Source organism: Sander vitreus, chromosome 22, assembly GCF_031162955.1.
Source record: "Sander vitreus isolate 19-12246 chromosome 22, sanVit1, whole genome shotgun sequence".
Taxonomy (NCBI): domain Eukaryota; kingdom Metazoa; phylum Chordata; class Actinopteri; order Perciformes; family Percidae; genus Sander; species Sander vitreus.
The window spans coordinates 18,529,009-18,550,788 of record NC_135876.1 but is presented as its reverse complement, the minus strand read 5'-3'; the positions used below and the strand labels follow the sequence as shown (position 1 = coordinate 18,550,788).

Here is a 21,780-nt window from a genome sequence, read left to right as displayed (position 1 = left end):
CCTCCGATCCTGATTTCCTCTCCGGGACGGACATCGTCATTTTAACGCCGTATATTTCCCAAAGACTACCTCCCTGTCCCCTGCCCTCCCTGAACTGTCTGTTGTGTTGTTGTGGATCAGAAGAGCCGAGCGGTAGCGCAGAGACGGTCCGCCGCTTGTCTGCGCACGCAGTGAAGAAACCCCCCGAGGGCACCGGGCCGCTCAAAACATCTTGCAGAGAAAAACAAACTGAGATCTTGCTTAAAACAGGCGCTCCTCAGTCTGTAAACCCCCTCACCTGGTTCAGATAAAAACTAGCACATTGCAAGGTCGCTGGACTGAACTGAACAGGGTGGGGTTAATAGCCTATATCCCAGACTCCATGCGCCCTGTAGGCTGCATGCAAAATAGGTTGCAAAATGGTTTTTAGTTTATCTGTCTGTTCACACTGAAGCACCGCGGGAGTGAAAGCTCGGCCGGTTAAGTGAAATGATCGTCGCTGAGTCCACTGCGTTCATTGATCGCCTCAGATATCGTCTGTTTCATGAGGAAGCGTTCGTTTTTCAGTTGTTGGATCTGAATCCGCGAGCTGAGCTCCTGCCAGGCACCGTGCGCATGGAGATGGAGCACAATACCGTAAAGACACCAGTACGTGCGCACAATATATTTCGGTTAGAAACCGAGCCTGTCTGGAAGATGACGCAAACGCATTAAAAGGACAATCACCACCACCTCAGTCTGAAGCAAGTCAAACTTTTGAATGGGCAAACCAGACTTTTATTTATTTATGTTTACCATTTTTTTTTTAGGCGATGCTTTTCAACAAAGACAACTCCAACAACACAGTGGCCAATTAACTAAACATCCGACTTATATCCATGATATATGATGTACAGAGCACATGATTTAGGCTACTTCAATAGATAATTACACACTTACATAAATATGTTATGGTGGTATAAATGGAAAGATGTCATATCTATGTAGGCCACATACTGTAAATATAACGCCCAGTCCAATACAGTAGACAGTGATGCAATAGATAAACATCAGAAGAAAAATAAGGAAAAAGAAATACTTTTAGAAAATAATAATCCTTTTGAGAAAATAGAGTATATATATATATATATATATATATATATATATATATATATATATATATATATATATATAAATACCCCACCTAATTATCCCACCAAAATGTCAGTTAATTTGGGGCAGAGTTTTAAAAGAAGGGGGAAAAAATTGTAAAATGAGTCAATCCAGAAAGATTACGGGAGGCCTACTCAGTCTGTATTTATCAATTGTGTTACTGCAGGAGAACTGTTTTAGTATAAACCTTGTTTGCCATCTAGTGGTTGTGCTTTAGAAATACAACTAGAGCAAACGCTGTACAAGTCAGTATAGGAACACAATTTGCAGAAAGTTTATGTTACCCTCCTGCTTTTTTTAGCATCTAAGTAAAAAAGAAAACAATTAAAATATAAAAAAATAAAACAAAGATTGTGCTAAGTAACCAAATAGTAACCATAATAGGTTAAATCACAACCCTCGAGACAAAATAGATAATAATAATAATAATAATAATAATGATAATAAACAATAAAATATATAAACAATAAATAAATAAACAGACACAATAAATAATACTTCTATAGCCCTTTTCTTAACAAGGTTACAAAGTGCTTTCCAGAAAAAAACAGCAGAAAAGAACACAACAGAGGACAATGAAGTAAAATAAAAAACAGAGATATCATAAACTATAAAAACTATAAACACACACACACACACACACACACACACACACACACACACACACACACACACACACACATAAACAAAATAATTAGAGCATCCTTGAGTGTAATTATTGCTTCTTATTCTGCCTTTTACTCTCTGCTGTTCCCCTGTTTACCCATAAGACACACAAATATTCCACAATTATTATAACTATACACATTTTCACATTTTTAATCCAGACTTGACAGATGATGACATTCAGGTTCAGATGATGCTTTATTTCTTTAGTCTTGCTGGAGTTAAACATGTCATCTAATTAAAACATAGACACAGGCACAGAAAACCCTCATAGGGGCCCCAAAGAGCCTCATCATTTATATTGCCTGATTCAGAAATAGTATTAGATCCACACCGGTTAACAGTTCAGATGTAATCACAGGACTATATTATAATCACTTTCTGTCTCTATTTTTAGCACACAGTGCTCACAGAGAGCCTCTGTGTGAGTGAGCCCCTGTTCTGCCTATCCCTCCCACTGTTAATGAGATTTACTCTTCGCACAAGGAGCAGAGAAGACAATGGCGCTGTCTAGACGAGCCACATCCAGGGCACAAAATTATGTTTTAGAAATGGAGGGACAGCAACCAACCAACATGATGACAAGTCAACATAAATAAGAACTACTGCCCCTTTCCTCGTCACAGTTTACACAAAGTGTGAAGATCTGCTTTAAAAAATATCACTGTGAAAATGTTCCACGTCTTCTCAGATCTGGGAGGAGTTTTTCAAATTCACTATTTAAATAATCAGTATATATATATATATATATATATATATATATATAAAATCACAAACCAACTCAAAGCATGTGACAAAGAGGAAAGCGGGGAGTCTAAACAGGTTAAAGTGCCAATAAAAGGTTTATTGATAAACATAATAACTATCTACAAAAAAAAGGTGTGGTGAGTAAATGGTATAAGTGGTGTGTGGAGTGTTTGGATGAATGAGGAATATATGGATGCATGATAACTGCAACAGAAGTGTCAAAACAAACTCAAAACCCAAACCATATATATATACTATGTATATATATATATATATATATATATATATATATATATATATATATATATGTTTAAGTGACTATGAAGCCACAAATAAAATAAACTAAAAAAACAAAGAAAAAAAATATATTATATATATATATATAGTGAAAATGTGCTTTTATTTGGTTCCTGATTACATACCAGGCATGTTTGTTGTAATTCATGCAGACATTCAAAGATGACTTTCACTTGCAAATCATTTTTCAGTTGTTTTTTATTTGCAAAGCATTTCATTTTAAAAACTTTGTGATATCATGTTAAGACATTGGGCCTAATTTCATCATGAGCTCCAAACTTTTGTAGGTACAGTTTGGATCAACTCCAGTTTGCCGCTGTCAGTCAGTACAAGACGGCACATCTCGCACTCCTTCATGATGTATGTCTTTGAGCTCCACAAGGCTTGGTTATTATTGTTGTACATGACCAGGTTGCCGTCACCCTGCATGATCACACGGATAGCGTCTGATCCATTAGTGCCTGTGGCCCACACAGCCCTGTCGTCATAGACAACAAAGTTTCCATCATCCTGCAGGCAGAAACAGAGGCATGGAACTGATATCCAAACAATATCATACCAAAATATAGAGTGAGCATTTCATTTTAGAGAGAGTTACTCACCTGAAAGATAGCCTTGTACCTCCCATTGAGGGAAATCAGAAACTGGTCCTTAAGGAGCTGCTCATTTTTAGACAAGAAGTTCTTACTCATGATTCTGAAAGAGACAAACAACTAAATCGGTGATGTTGCATTGACACCATGTGTGTGTTTTTGGCATTTCTTTTGCGCTGCACCAGTAATTTGTAACTGAATAGTAACTCTACTTTTGCTTGAAAATGAAAATTTAATTTGTCTATGTCAGTTCATCACCACAATAAGCCTGATGTACCAATTATAAACTGATTTAACAGCATCATGCAACGACTCTGTGTTAAACTACTCTTGCTCAGTAATCTACATATGAATCCATCAGAGTACTTACAGTCTTGAATGTCAGTCAGTCTGTGAGCAGAAGTGAAAGAAGTGAAATTCACATCTTTATATCCTCTGATTGTGGGATGGAAAGGGAGTGGCAGATGACATGACATTCTTATCTAGAAGTACTGACTCCCATTTCCCAAACATTGCAAATTCTACCTTACAGCAACAAAGATAAAGCACAGGTTACATGAATAATTTCATATTTATTCAGCAGCTTTTGCACTCTGCTCCATTGTACTATTGCGTAACTCTTTACACATTGCATTTTATTTATTTTTTTTACATATATTTATATTTCTGTAAATAGTAGTTAAAGAGGTTACTTCTACAAACAAAACACACAAAGAAGAGAAAGACTAATTCATGCCTACATGTGTGTGTTGACTCAGCAGAGATAACGTCAAATGAGAAAAGTTGATCGCCAGGAGAATAAATATTTGAAAGCGCTACAGAACGCCAGACTGCATTATATCCCATTTATTTTTTAATTTTTATTTTTTTCCAACTTTTTTTATTTAAATTTTCACAACAAGCGACATACAGCACAGGCCATGGTGAACAAAGCGTAGTGAAAACAGTGTGCCTTTAATTCCTTTTCCCACCCACAAACCAACTCAGTTCAGGGCCACAACAGACAGGGACAGACAACACGGACCCATGCACACTGACAAATACATACCAGTAAGGGCACACAACATCAAAAGATAAAAGTAAAAAAGATAGACAAATTAAAAGAGATACAGGAAGAGAGAAGATGATTTTTTTTTTGTGTGCAGCATTTATGGTTAAAAACGAGGCTCTACACCAGTTAGTAAAATCATCAATAACAGTTACACATACAAGGAATTTGACTTTGATTTCTGTTGCTCTCGCTGAAACACGGACAACAAAGCTGAACAAGGTAAATCTGCTCACTTCAAAGATACATTAATTCATTTCTTATTATTTATAAACCCCTTTAGTTGTTTTTGTTAGTTGGAGTATTTTATGTCTTTGTGAGGAAAACGTTTTATTGTTAGAATTAAACGCCAAGGTATGATTAATCACATAATTATTATTTTTTATTTTTTTCCCTTCATTAGTGCAATGCCACCCGGCAAATTCAAACTCACAATATAAAAGCTAATGCTTCGCTTTTTCGCATTGTACAACAACAAAGTGTTTTTGTAAATGTATTATCAGTTTTGAAACCAGTAATGTTACATGATGAAAGTTCATGCAGTCATTTTGAAATTTTATTTTGAGACTGCTAGGATTTGAGTGTATGATCAAAACGCTTTGTGTGTGTGTGTGTGTGTGTGTGTGTGTGCGTGCGTAATCACCACCTCAACGCCACCAAAACCAAAGAAATCAAATTTGACCCGAGAGCCCATTTCCAAGTTACCATAGGGGATTGTGCAATTAAACAGGTGTCCTCATACAAATATCTTTGCATAATTTTAGACATGCTCACAATTATAAGGCTAATGTACATGTTTATCAAGCATAATGTTTACCATGTTCTAGCATTGAGACTTTGTCTGTTGTAGTAAATGGGCTAAATAAGTGGTTCACAACCACAGGGTCTGGGCCCCCACCATGGGTCGCACGATAATGGTCCGTGAGATGATTTACAGATGGAGAAAGCAAAAAGAAACATTCTTTTTTGCAACAAATTAATTACATGTTTTTTTTTTTTAAACGTGCCTCTGATCTTTGATTTTTAGTGAATTACTGGATAGGGATGGGGATAGGGATTAGGCTGCAAAAGGGTAAGGCTTTTTTGTTCACCATCCAAATGGCTAGTGAATGTTCAAATTTTACCAGCTACTCAAAAGATTAGCATTGTTTCTCTGGCGAGTGAAGCAAATCTACCAGCTCCTTGCATATTTTATCAGCATTTGGCTGGTGGAGACCCAGAACCACTGTTCTCTGTGTGTGTGTGTGTGTGTGTGTGTGTGTGTGTGTGTGTGTGTGTATGTGTGGGTGTGTGTGTGTGTGGGTGTGTGTGTGTGTTTGTGCGTGCGTGCGTGTGGGTGTGTGTGTAGGTGTGTGATTGTGTTTCTGAATCATGTATTGTGTGACTTCTAGAGAACTGATACTGTGACATTTGGCAAGTTGTGAAATTTGGGGGGAAAAAAAGGTTGTAATGTTACTGGAAATAAGTTGTGATTTAATGAGAATAAAGTCACAATATAATTAAGTCATAATAAAAACTAAAATGTACATGATGTGTAGGCTTTAGTTAAAGTAAAAGCAGCATTTTAGGGGTTAGGCTCTGGTTGGCTTGCCATGGGCTTTAATGGACATGGGGACATATGTGGCAGAGCTGTTGTACTGGATTGCATTAAAACGAGGGAGTGTAGATTCTCAGGATGAATTGCACATTCACACACTTACAGAATGAAAGCCATTTTCTGAATGTCCTCGGTCTCTAGGTTGTAGGATGTAAAGTTTTATGAGGCTGTGATAATCCTAGAAGTCACAACAGGTCATTTTATACAGTGAGGTCAAGTTTCATAAAATGCTCTCACTACACTGACATGGCTACTATTCGGACTAACATCCTCACGAATGCAATTGATCTCATTGAATCCACAAGAGTCTCAGCTATCCAGTGATACTCAATTAAAGTTGACCTTGTGTTTCTACTAGAACATGTTTAGATGTTTTAATGTTCAAACAAAACACTTTATTTTTCTCGTACTGCCCATAGCTACTGCACCTGTATCTCTCAGTTGTCTCCTGTAGCACAACCACCCCTCCTTTATTAGCTGGTTTTATAATGAGATTCTTGTCTGATTTCAAGTCTTTCAAAGCGTCTCTCTTCCCCCTGGTGTTAACAAGACTGCAAAATGTGTCTAAGGAGGGATTTAGCCTGTTGGCATTTCAATTTGACATTTTAAAGTCTCAGTCCAGAAAATTAGCATGGAGAGAAGTAGTATTTAATATCAAAAGAACATTTTACATTTGTAAAAAAATTTTATGTGCAGCTGCTCCATGTAAACACACATAGGAATATGCATGCAAGGTGAAGCATATGTAGATACTGTATAGAGCGCAGGAAATTTAAAGTGACATCTTGTGGTGCCTTGTTGCAGTTGCAATCATTTCTTTTATTTGAACACTATCTTAAGTTCCTTCTTGGCACCAAACATTGTTGTTTTATAATGTACACAGACAACATTTTGAGTAACAAAAATGTCCGTACTCCTGAAACATTCATAGATTTTTATTCATTCAAACATTGTTTTTCAGTTGATCAGTGTATTCACATAAAACATTACCACTGAGTATGTCTGGCTCTTGCAGATAAATGTTAATCTTCTGCAGATACAGTAATCTGAATAATTATAATTATACATTTGATAAGCAAACACCTTCAGCTCATCTTTCTTTATGGTTGCTGTAGATGGTGGTTCAACTGACATGCAACAAGAACATTTTTGTATTCTGGACAAGTGAATCAGATGTATGTATTTTGTGCATAAGTAAATAAATGAATGTCTGTCTCTAAAGCGCAGACCACATAAAGTAAACACTTCACTTAAAGGGAAACTCACCAAACCCTTTTAAGCGATCATGCCTTGGTTTTGTTTTCTGTTCATATTTTAGTTTATTAGAATGTTTCTAAAGTAAGACTTTTAAGTATAAAGTAGTATAGTTTTGTTTGAGTGAAGTGCACTCATGTTCTCCAATTTATCTCATTGTTCTTTTTCTACTTTCTCTTTTTTTGTTGACACAAACCCCCCAAAAACTACCAGTGCTCTGTACCAAGACATCTGCATCACAGTAAAACTGTTTAAAATAACCAGTACCAAGTACAAAGAGAAGAGAAACACATTTATACATTGTGAAAATGTGTTTTTATTTGAATACAGATTACATGGCTGGCAGGTTGATTGTAATTCAAGCTGCCAGCCAGAGATTACTTTCCTTTGCAAAGCATTCAATTTTAATAGGCTTGTCATGCCATTACATCATTTCATGCCTCTGGAGTTAGCAGAGCTCCAAATTTCATCACTTTCCTTGGACACCACCAGTTTGCCATCATCGGTCAGATGAAGACGGCACATGTTGCAATCTCCTGGCTTGTGGGAGTTTGTTTGCCATTTGGGACCGTTAGCCTTGTTGTACATGACCAGGTTGCAGTCAGCCTGCATGCACAGGCGGAAAACGTCTGAACCACAAGTGTCTGAAGCCCACACAGGCTTCCAGCCGTAGATGACAAAGTTACCATCATCCTGCAGGCAGAAACAGAGACATTTGATTGCTATCAGAGTGTGCATCTTCAAACACTTGCTCCCTTACTTTTGCATTTACTTTTTACACTGACCAGTGAATATGTATAATGCATCCTTATACTGTAAATGTTTGGAGTGCACAAATATTTGGAGTTACTCACCTGGAAGACAGCCTTATACTCCTTGTTGTTGGAAATCAGAAAGTCTCCCTTGCGAAGCTCATCGTTTTTGGACAAGAAGTTCCTGCTCATGATTCTGTAACAAAAAGAAAGTCTTTGCTGTGTCTATCCAACACTGAAAATGCATTGAAAACATGTGTTTTGTGTGTTAGTTTCCCAATATGAATAGTAGTTATTTTCCCCCTTGTTTATACCCACAATAAGTCTTATGCACCAATTATAAACCTAAATTAAACAGCACAGATTTAACATCAAACTGCAATAACTCCTTCATGCATGAAAACACTCTTTCACAGAAATGTATGAATCCATCCATTAGTATAAAAGTATGAAATACTTACAGGGTTGAATGTCCCTCCCCAGTCAGACTGTAAGTTGTGGAAGAGGAGTAAAGTGCAAAATGTGAAGTTCACTCCATTTTTATAGTAGCATATGAGCAGGGGCTGGAGGTAGAGAAGGGGAGTGCCATGCATCAGTAATTGACACCTTAGTTAGCTACCAATTCTGATGTACACAAGAAAGTGCTCAAGGGTCTTTACTCATCTGTGAACATACATGAGCTTGACATTTAGCGGTTATACTGTAATTACAGGATAAGTCAGCAAGTCATAGCATGACAAGTGTTGAAGCTTTTCACTCAGTTTACAAACCTGAAAATCAAAGTTCAAATCTGAGCAGTCGGTGCTATTTTATTAATCTTTCCATTTTATCCAAACAGACAACAAAGAAGGCTCTTACTTCAGCCCGGACTTCAGTATTTCTGTGTATATCAAAGATTTATGCAGAGACACACACAATTTGCTCACGTTTATGTGCTGTTTTTTACCCAAAGATATCATTTTACATATTTAGATCTGATTTTTTTCGGGCAAGGACCCAGAACCCCTCTATTAAGCTCAGTTTTTGGACCTCTGTATTTCTAAAACCCTGCGTACAGCCTAGGGAGTGCTGAATGAGAGTGTGGCTGTAGGGAGGCAGATATCCATAATGATTCCAGCCTGTAAAGAATCTGGATCATAACAAGTCTACACACAACACGGATAAACACTTTTTTTTCTTCTTTTTTTATTACACAATGTTACATCTATAATACAGTGACTTTATGAGCAATGAAGGGAATTTATCACAGCAGAGAGGAGCTTAAAGTGAGGTTGAATCACCAGCTTTATAGATGGGAAAACATAAGAAAAACATAATGAATGAATGTGCAGATGTGCTGCTTTTGTATTTGTCTATTATAAGTGAAGCCTAGATGAGAAATCTGCAGGAAATTGCAATGAGAATTGGCTTTTCAAAGTTACGTCACTATAGTGAATTAAGCATGCAACAGGTGAAGCGCAGATTCTCCGTTTACTATATTATGAAGCATGTTATTTTTGCTTTTTATTTTAGCCAGTAGACACAGCCAACAGCGTAGGAGCTCCACTGTTGTAAGTCATTTTTTTGCAGTGCTCTGTCCTGGTGGTCCTCATTTCCTGAAAACGAGAGAAAACACCTGAAGATGTCTGTTCAGGCATCATTTGTGTGTAGGAAGCAACACATACACTGCACCATTTTAACTTCAAGAACACACACACACACACACACACACACACACACACACACACACACACACACACACAGCAAAGTGCAGACCACTGTGAGCTTCAATGCTAAATTAAAACATGTTGACTAACTCATCTCCAGTAGACCATGCTTTATTCACCTCACCAAACTGCTGTTGAGTTTCCAAGTGAATGATTTCATGTAACTCAAATTATTTTATTAATAATTTGTTCATCTAAAATATATAGATGTGGAAAAGGATAGTGTGGGGAAAAACATCTTCCTTGTCAAAACCTGGTGCCGACATTACCCACAATGCAACTTGACAGCCAACAGTTTGGTCCCAGATTTGAGTGTGTTATGCTAGTAGCGGCTAATGTAGAGAGAGACGAGGAGCGGGCTACAAAGGTCAGGTTAATCTCACCTCTTTCCAACTCCATACCTCACATGTACAGCCATACTCTTCAACACCTTTAAACAGACTTTAATTATCTAAATTTAGTAGAGTTCCTCTGAGGTTGAATTCTTTTTTTCTTTTTCCAGGAAACTGGAAACGACAGGCACCACCCTGATAAAGGCAAGATAGCCACACTAATTTGGCAAGGGAATAAAGCATTGTGTAGCTTACTGAAGAAGGGTGGAATAATGGGTTTTCATTTTGTATATTTATTTTAATTAACAAAAACCTTCAGATAGGGGATAACAACACACACTCTCTCTCTCACACTCACACACACACACATACACACACACACACACACACGGACATAAAGAACAATACCTCTGTGAGTCTCGGTTTCTGGATACAGTGAACATACGGCTTGGGGATCAACTCTATCTGGTCTGCTGCTGTTTTGTAGCAAACTGCACAGTCCATCAGTGGCTGTGGAGTCATTAGAAAACATAAACAGCATGATGAGGCTGTGCCTAGATTTGAAATAAATTCTTCTCCTTTTGAAATTCACTCACTCTGTCATTCCTGAAAGGGCATCTCTGAGGGTTTGACTCAGTCGTTCCTTTGGCACACTTGGTGGGTTTCAGGTAAAAGTGGTGGTAGAGGTATCTTACACCGAATCCAGACTGCAAGAGAGCAGAGGGTCAGTTTAATACGAGCTACAAAACAGCAAAGTCAAGTCTGGGAACCTTCTTTATAGTCGGTGAGGATTAATGTTGTCATGTTGAAGCAAAATGATGCTGTATTATGTACCCCTAAACCCCCCATATCAATCAGTGTGCCCCAGTCTTTTACCTTTAAAATAATAAAGCAACAACTAATTTGTTAGCATGCATCAACTACAACTCCCATAACTCTTAAATCTACAGTCAAACCTCAAAGGAAAGAAACCTCCAAAAAATATTGAATTAAGGTGGGTACACCGTGCACACTGCAAGCAAACATATCATAGACCAGCAGAAAGTGACATACACACAATGACTGTGATATATTCTGCTTTGGACATCAGCTCATATTTGACTTGATTGCTTAATAACTGATAATATAATCTTGTGGGAGTTGAGGAGTTAAAACATATTGCTGATCTGCAGCCTTCTTATATCTCAGTTGTTGGCTTTTCTCCAAGCCAACAACTGAAACCATGCATTATGAAAACTCAAAATCAAAAATCTGAGTATCAGTTTGAAGATCGGTGGGAACCAGGATATTGTTTTCTTTAAACTGTACACTTGGTAAGCATTCCAGCAAAGACACGCCTTATCTTTTTGCAAACCCTGCTAAAAAACATGTTGAAACTTAAAGATTCACAGTTGAAGCAGATGTGTTGACAAGAATGAACCAGAATTCCCTGAAGTCAGCATGAGAGTGCCAAACTCATGATGCAGATCCAAGAAGTAAAGGGAACTGAAAGCAGGACATATCTGAAAGAGAACTTCTGTCATTCTCTTTTATATTTATAGTTTTAATTAGATACTTTCATTCTCTGCTGAGGACTTTCAGGAGAACGTTTGTTTAAAATCTGCTACTGTATGTTATCACTCCCCATTAATATTTCCTGAAGCTGCTATAAATGGTTTAACACAGACAATAAAAAACAAAAATAGAGATAGCCACCTTAATTCTTCAGGCCAAGAATTGATTTAAAAAACTCCAGGTATACCTCGATATCCGACTTGTCCAGACTTCTCAAGAAGAGAAAATGGTGGTGAACAACGGCATGGGTGTTGAGTTGCTCTAAAGCAAGATCCACTCCCTTCTTGTAGTAATCAGTTAGCCCATTATAAGAATCCTGGGCCCCGACAGCGCAAAGCACAGCTCCAGCACAAAACAGCAACAGCAACCCAGCAGCCATCTTCCTCCGAGTGTGTGAGGAGGGCAGCTTGGCTCAGAGGGTGAACTCCCTCCTCTCTCTGCGGGATCAATACTTGCATCAAAAACAAGTCCTATTATGGCTGTATGAGTAACAAATGAGTAACAAATGAAACTAAACAAACTGGCCATCAACAGGCCTGCTGCACAGACGGTTTACTTTGTATCTCCAAATTCCAGTAACTCCCCCAGGGGACACAGATTAAAGCTTGTCTTAACAAAACACATTCTCAATATGGGGTTTAAACAGAAGAAACTGCTCGCCAGCAAGTGGAATTGCACTCGTATCCGTAAACATTATTAAAGTGGAGAGTTGGATAAGTAATCCAATTGCTGGAAGCAATCCCAACATGCCATGAAAAGCCTTTGGCCCCAGGACAAAAATAAAGGGCAGAGGTGATCAGTGGGTGAATGAACTCTTTTGTTTCTGACTCATCGGCTCCCTTCTTGTTGCGTAAACAGGAAAGTAGTACACTTATAAGAAATGGGGTTTTTCTTGTAATATACTTGATGGGTTGGTTAATGAAATTGTTTATTCCCACATGAAACTGACTAAGCAGTTAGTACTAATCACAATTTTTTAATCCCACACGATCAGAAATCTTACGGTGCATTTTTCTTTACTGTTGTAGCTTGTGGAGGGGGCGCTAGTTTGACCTACTTTGTATACAATTCAGAAGTTTACCAGTGGTTCCCAATCTAGGGGCCAGGCCCCTCTAAAGGGTCACAGGATGAACCTGAGGGGATATGACATGACCCATCTCCCACATCTTCTGTGAGAATGAATGGTTGGTCATTCTACAGGATTTGTTAACAACAAAAAGTAAAATATTGCCAGCCTTCTCCTTTAAAATACTTACTCTAGTCAAATTAGGTCAAAGTACAAGCCCATTCATACTAATAGTGTACACATTGAAAAAACCTTCAATTGTTCACACATTTATTGACAGCTTGTTAAACAAATTCTACATTCTAACATTTTTGCAGAGGTAAACTACATTTCTGAAGATACAAAAATCTCCCTTAAATGTATAAAAAATGACTACTACATACTACAGAAATAACACTAACATGTCGTAATCTGCTTTAATGCTAAAGAAATCGCTTTTAAAAATACAAATAAACCCCTGAAAAGGTGTCAAATGTGTCATCCAAGTCTTCACTCTTTTCCCCTTTGATGTAAGAAGAGTCGGGGCTCCACTTCTGTAACCCATTGTGTTGCAGTGATCTACTCGACCCGCCTTCATCTCCTGCCATTCAGAACAAAAAGATAAATGAAAAAAGTCAGAAAACAAATTCAAGAAGTTACATTCAGTCTTTGCAGTGTGGTCATTTAAAAAAGTGGCCTTCCAGTGAACAGACTAACCTTTGTAAGGGCCGGTTTGTGGACACAGTGAACATACGGTATGGGGTCCTGTTCAATTTCTCCTCTAAATGTTTTGTAACAGATGGCACAGTCTATCAGCGGCTGCATGAATGCACACAAACAAAACAGCAGAGACGAGTTAGAGCAGGCAGTCGTCCTCGAATTCCACATTTCTGACTTCACACTTCTGACACAACTTACTCTGTCGTTTCTGAACTGACAAGCTGTGGAGTCAATCGTCCCTTTTTGACACTTGGTGGCTTTAAGGTAGAAGTGGTGGTAGATGTAAGCCACGTCAAAACCAGGCTGAAGAGAAAGAGGAGGGTTACATCCGAGCAATTCTCCCCACACTAAGAGGGTTTTTTTCATTGATGATTGGAGCTTCTCTTGAGGGTTTTGCTCACAGAAAATCACAAGAAACCACTCAATAACAGCCACATAACATAAGCCAAACACTCACTCAGAAAATCTCAAATACTGTACCTGAATGTCTGACTTTGTGATACTTCTGAGAAAGAGAAAATGGTGCTGAATTCCAGCATGAGAGTTGAGCTTCTCCAGGGCCAGATCCACTCCTTTCCTGTAGGTTTCAGGAAGATTGTTGTAAGCCTCCTGTGCATCAGAGGAAAAGAACAAGGCTCCGACGCTGAAGAGCAGCAGCAATAACGCAGCCATCTTTTTCCCTGTGTCTGTAACAATGAGGGTGAGGGGATAGTGCAACGGCTCACACCCACCCACCCACTATGTTGTTTTCCTGAACAGGAAAGAACATCCAGCCTTCTTTTTCCTGGGAGAAAACAGTCTGGAAACACAAAACATTACTTCTTTTTACAAGTCTTGACTTGTCTGTATTTGATGTTTATGCATAGCAGATTCCAACATGAGAATTTGTTTTAGTATGGTGGTCCTAAGAGCTCAAATACTACAACTTAGTAAACACATGCAAATAGACAAACTAAAAGTGAAAAAAACATCAAGAATTTGACAACACATGCAGTTCTTATTTACTGACTGCTTTTATCTCTTTAATGAAGCTGAAAAGGTTTTTAAAACCGTTCTTACAAATAGAAACGGCCCTGCATGGTCGGGTGATGTTAGGGGCGCCTGGGGCAATACAGATACAGACCCCCCTCCCACACACCAACCCTGGCTCCTACAAAATTACGTTCCCATACAACTAAACTGCTTTCTCAATTACGTTTGAGGGAAACCATTTCTCCCAGATTACGTTTTTTTTCCCCAAAACGTCCTCGTCCCAGCGACCAGTGCACATTAAAACGGTTTTGAACAATTGAAACAATTACAGTTTTAAACATGTGAAACATGTCAAACGGTGTGAATTGAAACTAAACTATTTGGTTATGTTTAGGAAAACGTCATCGTGGGTTAATATAGTTACAGAACTTCAGTTTGTAAGTTACTTGCGTCACGTGTAACATACTTAACTTACGTAATTTTAAAATAATTCAACCTAACTTTTGGTTTCACACGGGACATTAGCAGTGGTCGAACAGTGAGTGAAGCCCCGTTTGTTTGACCCACCATCCACCTTGACCTTCTCCCTATGTGAATTTTAGTTTTTTTTAGAAACCAGGAGCAAAAATTTCGTCGTCGGCGCCTGGGTGGCTCACCTGGAGGAGCAAGCGCCCATATGCGGAGGTTTGCTCCTCGGCGCAGCGGCTGCGGGTTCGGCTCCAGCTTGTGGCCCTTTGCTGCATGTCACCACCCCCCCCCCCTTTCATGTCGTCAGCTGTCCTATAAATAAAAGGCCTAAAATGCCCCAAAAACATAAAAAAAACCCCAAATAAATAAAAAAAAGTAATTCAGAATGCCGTTTAGTTGTCATATCATTTCATCCTATTAGCATATGTTATTGCCAAAAAACATGTTTTATGAACTCACAATGACTTTGACACGCAAAATCTAATCAGTTCATCCCTAAATTGAAGTGGCAGTTTGAGCAAAAATTGAAGAAATTCCCTCGAGGCGTTCGTGAGACATCGCGTTCACAAGAATGGTACGGACTGACGGACGGCATAAAAACAACAGAACATCCAGGATAAATAGAAAATTACTTTTATTTGTCATCAATATTTCAACCTTTAATGTACAAGGGAACATCAGCAAAAGCCTCTCGGACTTTGTATTGCTTTTGAAATGGAACGACGTATCGAATCAGCATTTTACAACGTTGACAGATAGCTCCTTTGGCATACACCGACCAACTTCACTTCATCCACAGGCACAAACATAAAACTGACACTGCCGACTTCTCATTAACATCCTTCAATGTCCATGATGCAGCCAAATGCGTGTGTACATTTAAAAATAAAATAAAAGGTTTTGTGATGTGACAAATAATACATCTTCAAAAACAGCAATAATGCCTCATATTGCAACAGATAAATAATGTAAAGATGTTTGATTTATGAGCGTCTTGAAAGTGCAAACTATTGTAACACATGTGTTGTCCTTACAAACACAATCAACAGTTGTAGCGGATCATTTCATGGTCCCACGGGCACTTGAGATGTTGTGCACCTTTTTGACACCAAACAGGCACAAGATCACAATGACAGTCAGGCTGGGAACGTTCAGAGGGAAAAGTAGTGTCTCAAATATACACTTGAGAGTAACAGAGGGCTGAAAATGTAAGTTATTTGACACGGTCAAAGCTTTAACCAATCCATGTCACACCGACACAACATGACATAAAACAAAATACATATATTTTTTTAAAAGCCTTCACTCTCAGTAATGCATGAATGTTGAGATTGTCTACACAAATTTGGTCGACCAGGCAAGTTCACAACATGAGTGTGAATGAAATGTTTAAATTAGTCCCCCCAAAAAAGCTAAATTATGATAAAACAAGGAATGTTAGGCTATGACATGTTCATTTGTGCTGAAACTTCTTCAACAAACATTGTTGGAGATATGAGATGACTGAACTGCAGCTTATTGTTCTGATCACAAAACACGAGACATTTGGCACTTGGACAAAGAAACCAATAAATTACAGTGATTCCCATAAACACACCAAGTGATACAAACTCTACACGATTACATTAGTGCCCTAAACATGTGCGTGGCGACATTTAAGAGTATATTTATTATGCCACTGTGTTAATTTTCTGTTATGATTAGAAATATGATGTCACGTCATTAGTGTAAAGAGAAAATTAGATTTTCTTGTACAGTTTGTTTTGTTAAGTCATCGTCACAGTTCTGCTAGATCTCCCTCTGCTGGTGATCGTAACTCACTGCAGGTACAGAATTTGACATATAACCCCAACGGTCATCTAAACCGTTGCATTAGAGTACAAAAAAGATGTATAGTTAAAGAACAGGCTAAAATGAATCACAGATAGTTGTTTAAGAAGCAAACTAAAGCAACACTGATATTAAGGGAATTAAAAAGGACTCTAAAAAGATTACGTGTACATAAAATACAGTCATTGTTCAGTCTTAAAAAAGTGCTACGAGCTTCAGGAGGCAGTTAAAGTGATCAGCTGTCTAAAATAAGACAATGTGGAAAAAAACTCAGTATACCTTTTTAAATTTCCTTCATAAGGCTCTTGGTGAGTTTAAAAAAATGACAAAAGTGACAAACTTGAATAGCGGTAACTCAGCGTGCTAATATAAAAGAATGTACCCCATATTTCCTCCACATATTCAATGTGAATCAGAGCAACCTTTCAGGGCTAAAATGAATTAGTCTTGCAAATCTATCTACTGTAATCGCTTTTAATTTGAGCTCGAGATCACATCATTTGATTTGGATTCTCCTGTCCCCTGAAATATATATTTAAAAAAGTAAATTATGAGTGAACACTCTGTTGACTATTTGATTTCCTCAGTTGGATTAAAATCTTTAGTGCTGTTAACCGGCAGAAAAGTCCCAAACAATCTGATAAAAAGCTACTTAAATAGTTAAGATGGACCAAAGTAACAACCAACCAGACCTTCGACATACCGTACGCCGTCTCAGTGATAATAAAGAGGGTGCACAGTGATGTGGCATCAAATCGTGATTGTTTCAAGTTTAAAGGACTACGGATCTCATTGGCTGGTAGCATGATCGACAATTTTTTGGTGTCCAGTAAGAGGAGTTAAGTGGTAATACGAGGGCTTGTTGCAAGTTACACAGGCATGTGCATCTCTGAGTACTCATCGTGACACTCACGTTCGTCAAACTTCGGCTCCGCGTCGTCCGCATCCAGCTGGAAGAGCAAGAAGACATGTCAGGATTAATCATTGTGAACATGCATTAAGTTTCAGCAGATTTTCTCTTATACTGTATATGAAAAAAAATTCTTAAAAGAAAAAAAGTTACTCTCACTATGAGGCATCATTGCTTGGTGTAATTACTAGTCAATTTTCTAATGTTTAGTCTGCTAAATAAAAAACCTCAAACATTAGAGAAATAAGCCATTTTTCTTTGATGCCAAACTCATGGTAGTTGCATTGACGATATCTCCACTTGACACCACGTTGTGCACACTTAAAAGAATAAACAAAAGAATAAAGAAAATCAACAAACTACTGATGTATTTAAATGTTTTTGATATGTTATTGCATTTTGGGGTCTTTATTGTCAAAACCAGTGCACAACAATCAGACATCACAGCTTACACAGAAGAAAATGATTCTGAAACTTATCAATGTCAGTGCCAGCCAATCATAGATTTTCAACTTTAACTCCCCTAGTGAATAAAACTACAGTTAAAGAATATTGCATTTCATCTTTTGTTGTCTAATTAAATTTCCAACAACGATTCCAATATCACATTGCTGCAGCTGATGTAGTGGTGCAGGTGTATTATGCAGTGTATTGCGCCCTCCTGTGGTCAACTTACACATGCCATCTCTCTGGCGGTGAAGATGCGGCGCAGCAGGAACATCTTGACTGGTATGGTGAGGATGAGGACGAAGGGGAAAGCCAGCGACGCCTGTGTCGACATTACAGCCCACAGAGCCGCCAAACACACCACCTGGATGCAGGTGAACAGATGCATACGCAGCGTACGGACCTGAAGGAAACCGAGACTATTCATTAAAACTTACCAGCACAAGTGTGGGACAAAATCAATGATGAAGATTAATGTTGGATTTAGCTCAGTAATAATAATAATAATAATAAGCTTCACTGTTGCCATTCAAAATCTTTTAATGTTGTCTTAGGGAGAAACAATTGTTCAGAGACTTTTATATATATATATATATATATATATAAAAACCACTTAAGACCCTTACTAGAGCTACAATGATTAGTAGATCAATATTTCATAGACCAAACCATTACATAATTAATTAACAGATAAATCAATACTAATTAGCAGGGGTGTGCAAAAAACAAACAAAAAATAAATAAATTCGATTCACATTCGTATCGCGATTCAAGCTCTACCGATTCAAAATCGATTCATAGAATTCCAAAAATTTATTCATATTTTTCGCTTTGTAATGGCGTGTATACTATTGTCCTGAAATGAGTTTAGCTCGCCATTCCCATAGAAGGCGCTGCGTCGAATTCACACTGACGCCTGGGCACTTGTTATAGTTAAAAGAAGAACGAGTGCAGCAGAAGTAGTTTAGTCGGCGCAAACAATGACAAACCTCACAGAAAGAATTATTCAACCTGCTCCATCCTCAGTGAAGGCGAGAGTTTGGGCACATTTCGGCTTTTATAACGTCAATAGGGAAGATGGAACTTGATAGGAATCGTGCTATATGCAGGCTTTGCAAAGCAAAAGTTAAGTATTTTGGAAACACCACAAACTTGAGAACTCCCATGGTACGCCATCACCCAGAGATTAACATTAAAGACGTGGACGAACAACAACCTAAAGGACCTAACATGCCAATCAACCAAAACTCTCTTTCAATGCTCTAAACTCCCACCCAACTCTCACCGAAAAGCTCTTTTTATTTAACAGTTTTATTTTATACTTGAATTAAATGTATTTGAAAGCTGGCCAAAGCTTGGCACTTTGCAGTTTTTAGTTGCAAAAGTTTTTATTTTTGTATGAAGACATATAAAGTAATAAACTACATTTAATTTGTTGTGTTTTTCTTTTAAAAATTGTATGTCTACTGCAATCACAGGGTCAAAGTAACTACATTTACATACTGAGAATCGTTTTTGAATCGAGAATCGTTTTTGAATCAAATCTTGAGCCTAAAAATCGATATCGAATCAAATCGTGACATTTTCTGAATCGTGCACCCCTACTAATTAGTTGCGGCCCTAATACGTTTATTTTTATTCCCAAATGTGAAAATGTTTGATCCGACTCCTGTCGATGTGATAATATACAGTATATTATCAGGATTTTCTGACGTGCAAGAACTTTATTTATAGCATATTCATAGCCTAAAATATAATATATGCTATGACTAGGAAAAAATATCTAAAAAGCTAGTGTGATAATGTGATTCAAGTATTATTTCTTACACCTGAAACCTCCATTACTTTATGTGAAAACAAAAAACAACACTCCTCTTACCTTGCGTACGTAGGTGTGGTCAGGGTGATACTTTGGTGGCATGAGCAGCAGCATCATCCGCTCTGTTAGCTGGATACCATTAAGGGACATCACACCCATGTAGAGGAAGATACCAAACAGCACCGCCAGGGGGATCTGACGCAGCAGGTCACCGATCACAATGGACATACCTTGGGGGGGGTCGAACAAATTGGAAACAAAATGCTAAATATCCTTTCTCCCCCCCCCAACAGGTTTTGGCTTTAACAACTGGAAAGAGCAGTAATGAGATTTTACTGTCCAACACTCACCAACCATGATGGCCACCAGGAGCCCGGTGACTCTCTGCTCCTTCACCTCCTGGATGCGAGGCTTGTCTCCGGGGGCGACAGCCTTACTCATGACAGTGAGGGCGTTGACGTGCGTCACCGAGCGAACGGTCGCAGCAGCCAGCCACGGCAGGCCGAACAGAGCCAAGCTGCCGCCCAGCACCACGATCAGGAGCAGATCCAGATGGAAACCAGAACCCTTCACCAGCATCCGCTCCTTCTTACTCACTATCAGGCTGCAGGAAGACATGTGTGTGTGTGTGTGTGTGTGTGTGTGTGTGGGGGGGGGGGAAACAGACGTAAACAACAGGGTTTGGAAAAGTCAACCAGGGGTTTTTTAGCAGCTTGTTATTCACACATTCACAGATGCATGTATCTACTAAAAATGATGATGTTTGGATTGCTTTCTTTTTTAATTTTAGCACTTAGAGCTGCCTTTTTGTGTATGAAAGGTGCTACATTTCATGTGTGAAACAATAAAAGTCCTGTTATATTAGTTTCCGGCTGTACAATAGAGTAAAGTTAAACTCAATCAAAACAAAAATCTGAACAATGACTCTTAAAATGTCATGATGGGACACAACTACATCATAACGTGGAGTAATTCTGATGATATTAATGCGTGATGGGACTTGTAACTCACGTGGTGATCTGAGTCTCCATGAAGATGAGGATGAACACCAGCAGAGCAGGAAAACAGCAGGCAAACATCATCCAGATGGGGAATTCACCGTTGGTACCCAGAGGACTGATGATCCAGCCACGTTTAGTGGGACTCGTCACAGAGAAACCATGAGGAACGCTCAGTTTCTGGATGACAACAGGAATGAGTGTGACAGCAAAGATGAGGATTGTCTGTGTTGTGAATCTTTAGTATCCAGACGTCAAACATTTAAATAAGATTTAGTGGTAGTATTTGAGTCTTACCTGTGTGTATGTGTCGTTTATACTGTAATCCACCAGGACCATGATGAGGATGGCAATTGGGACGCCAAAATCTCCAATAATCCTGCGCAACTGAACACATAATATGGGAGAGTTTGAGCAGAACTGGCAGCTTCATATATTATATGCAAGTATAATCAAAATATTTGCAGCTACTGTGATTTTTGTATTGTATGACAACTTCTACAAAGAAAAAACAAATTAAAGCATTTTAAGATTAAAAGTTCAGTCGTGACCTTGAAACCACATGGTCCATTTAGTGGCTGTTAGAGCTTTTGATCGAATCACAAGAAAGGAAGAAAATCGCATCAATCGTACTGAATGCTTTTTCAGGTGACAGTGTTTTGTCAACTGATGTTTCCAATTTCAAGAATCAATTTCAACTTTTAAGCCAACATAGACAACAAGTTCTTAATATTTTGTGAAATACGATACCGCTCTCATGTCTCTCCGTTAAATATGAAGCTACAGCCAGGAGCACCGTTAGCTTAGCACAAAAAAACTAAGGAAAACAACTACCACCTCTCAAGCTCACTAATTAGCACCTTATATCTTGTTTTGCTTTGCTGATTACTTCTC

At 38.4% G+C, this 21,780-nt stretch overlaps 6 protein-coding genes across 13 annotated transcripts in view; all 6 read right to left on the bottom strand.

The window, feature by feature from the left end:
- The window catches only part of nrbp2b (nuclear receptor binding protein 2b), a 39,689-nt gene extending 39,086 nt beyond the window's left edge, over nt 1-603 (bottom strand). For 4 of the 7 annotated variants that reach the window (XM_078280639.1, XM_078280641.1, XM_078280640.1 and 1 more), the window contains exon 1: nt 1-602. This exon is cut by the window's left edge and continues 80 nt beyond it. In XM_078280639.1, coding sequence (XP_078136765.1) covers nt 1-40 — 40 coding nt within the window. In that variant the 5' untranslated portion in view covers nt 41-602. The other 3 variants (XM_078280643.1, XM_078280646.1, XM_078280642.1) reach the window with 2 other exon arrangements.
- Nucleotides 604-3,021: 2,418 nt separating this feature from the next.
- Nucleotides 3,022-3,909, bottom strand: LOC144537025 (B-type lectin plumieribetin-like). Its single transcript, XM_078280435.1, has 3 exons — nt 3,805-3,909; nt 3,444-3,537; nt 3,022-3,351 (listed from the first exon to the last, which is right to left on the bottom strand). The coding sequence occupies exons 2-3, from the start codon at nt 3,531-3,533 to the stop codon at nt 3,106-3,108; spliced, it is 336 nt and encodes a 111-aa protein (XP_078136561.1). The 5' UTR covers nt 3,534-3,537; nt 3,805-3,909; the 3' UTR covers nt 3,022-3,105.
- Nucleotides 3,910-7,625: 3,716 nt separating this feature from the next.
- LOC144536960 (B-type lectin plumieribetin-like) lies at nt 7,626-8,657 on the bottom strand. The gene is made up of 3 exons (XM_078280324.1): nt 8,547-8,657; nt 8,188-8,281; nt 7,626-8,026 (listed from the first exon to the last, which is right to left on the bottom strand). The coding sequence occupies exons 2-3, from the start codon at nt 8,275-8,277 to the stop codon at nt 7,763-7,765; spliced, it is 354 nt and encodes a 117-aa protein (XP_078136450.1). The 5' UTR covers nt 8,278-8,281; nt 8,547-8,657; the 3' UTR covers nt 7,626-7,762.
- A 591-nt stretch (nt 8,658-9,248) lies between these two features.
- On the bottom strand, nt 9,249-12,322 carry LOC144536959 (uncharacterized). Its single transcript, XM_078280323.1, has 4 exons — nt 11,865-12,322; nt 10,720-10,830; nt 10,532-10,633; nt 9,249-9,680 (listed from the first exon to the last, which is right to left on the bottom strand). The coding sequence occupies exons 1-4, from the start codon at nt 12,054-12,056 to the stop codon at nt 9,594-9,596; spliced, it is 492 nt and encodes a 163-aa protein (XP_078136449.1). The 5' UTR covers nt 12,057-12,322; the 3' UTR covers nt 9,249-9,593.
- A 674-nt stretch (nt 12,323-12,996) lies between these two features.
- On the bottom strand, nt 12,997-14,215 carry LOC144536958 (uncharacterized). The gene is made up of 4 exons (XM_078280322.1): nt 13,923-14,215; nt 13,641-13,745; nt 13,440-13,541; nt 12,997-13,323 (listed from the first exon to the last, which is right to left on the bottom strand). The coding sequence occupies exons 1-4, from the start codon at nt 14,112-14,114 to the stop codon at nt 13,126-13,128; spliced, it is 597 nt and encodes a 198-aa protein (XP_078136448.1). The 5' UTR covers nt 14,115-14,215; the 3' UTR covers nt 12,997-13,125.
- Nucleotides 14,216-15,499: 1,284 nt separating this feature from the next.
- Nucleotides 15,500-21,780, bottom strand: part of slc4a2b (solute carrier family 4 member 2b) — a 47,591-nt gene continuing 41,310 nt past the window's right edge. For both annotated transcript variants that reach the window (XM_078280410.1, XM_078280409.1), the window contains 6 exons: nt 21,184-21,273; nt 20,900-21,066; nt 20,239-20,492; nt 19,949-20,118; nt 18,299-18,472; nt 15,500-17,662 (listed from right to left, as the gene is read on the bottom strand). In XM_078280410.1, the coding sequence (XP_078136536.1) occupies nt 17,582-17,662; nt 18,299-18,472; nt 19,949-20,118; nt 20,239-20,492; nt 20,900-21,066; nt 21,184-21,273 (936 nt within the window). In that variant the 3' untranslated portion in view covers nt 15,500-17,581. The remainder of the gene's footprint in view (nt 17,663-18,298; nt 18,473-19,948; nt 20,119-20,238; nt 20,493-20,899; nt 21,067-21,183; nt 21,274-21,780) is intronic.

What these genes read in the sequence shown, in the direction of transcription:
- LOC144536960 (XM_078280324.1), bottom strand. Translation starts at nt 8,277, where the DNA reads ATGAGCAGGAACTTCTTGTCCAAAAACGATGAGCTTCGCAAGGGAGAC. An exon ending in AGTATAAGGCTGTCTTCCAG is followed by an intron (nt 8,027 to 8,187) that starts GTGAGTAACTCC and finishes TTCTGCCTGCAG; the next exon opens with GATGATGGTAACTTTGTCAT.
- LOC144536959 (XM_078280323.1), bottom strand. Translation starts at nt 12,056, where the DNA reads ATGGCTGCTGGGTTGCTGTTGCTGTTTTGTGCTGGAGCTGTGCTTTGC. An exon ending in TGGACAAGTCGGATATCGAG is followed by an intron (nt 10,831 to 11,864) that starts GTATACCTGGAG and finishes GCTCTCTTGCAG; the next exon opens with TCTGGATTCGGTGTAAGATA. An exon ending in GCCCTTTCAGGAATGACAGA is followed by an intron (nt 10,634 to 10,719) that starts GTGAGTGAATTT and finishes ATGACTCCACAG; the next exon opens with CCACTGATGGACTGTGCAGT.
- LOC144536958 (XM_078280322.1), bottom strand. Translation starts at nt 14,114, where the DNA reads ATGGCTGCGTTATTGCTGCTGCTCTTCAGCGTCGGAGCCTTGTTCTTT. An exon ending in TCACAAAGTCAGACATTCAG is followed by an intron (nt 13,746 to 13,922) that starts GTACAGTATTTG and finishes CTTTCTCTTCAG; the next exon opens with CCTGGTTTTGACGTGGCTTA. An exon ending in GTCAGTTCAGAAACGACAGA is followed by an intron (nt 13,542 to 13,640) that starts GTAAGTTGTGTC and finishes GCATTCATGCAG; the next exon opens with CCGCTGATAGACTGTGCCAT.
- LOC144537025 (XM_078280435.1), bottom strand. Translation starts at nt 3,533, where the DNA reads ATGAGTAAGAACTTCTTGTCTAAAAATGAGCAGCTCCTTAAGGACCAG. An exon ending in GGTACAAGGCTATCTTTCAG is followed by an intron (nt 3,352 to 3,443) that starts GTGAGTAACTCT and finishes TTCTGCCTGCAG; the next exon opens with GATGATGGAAACTTTGTTGT.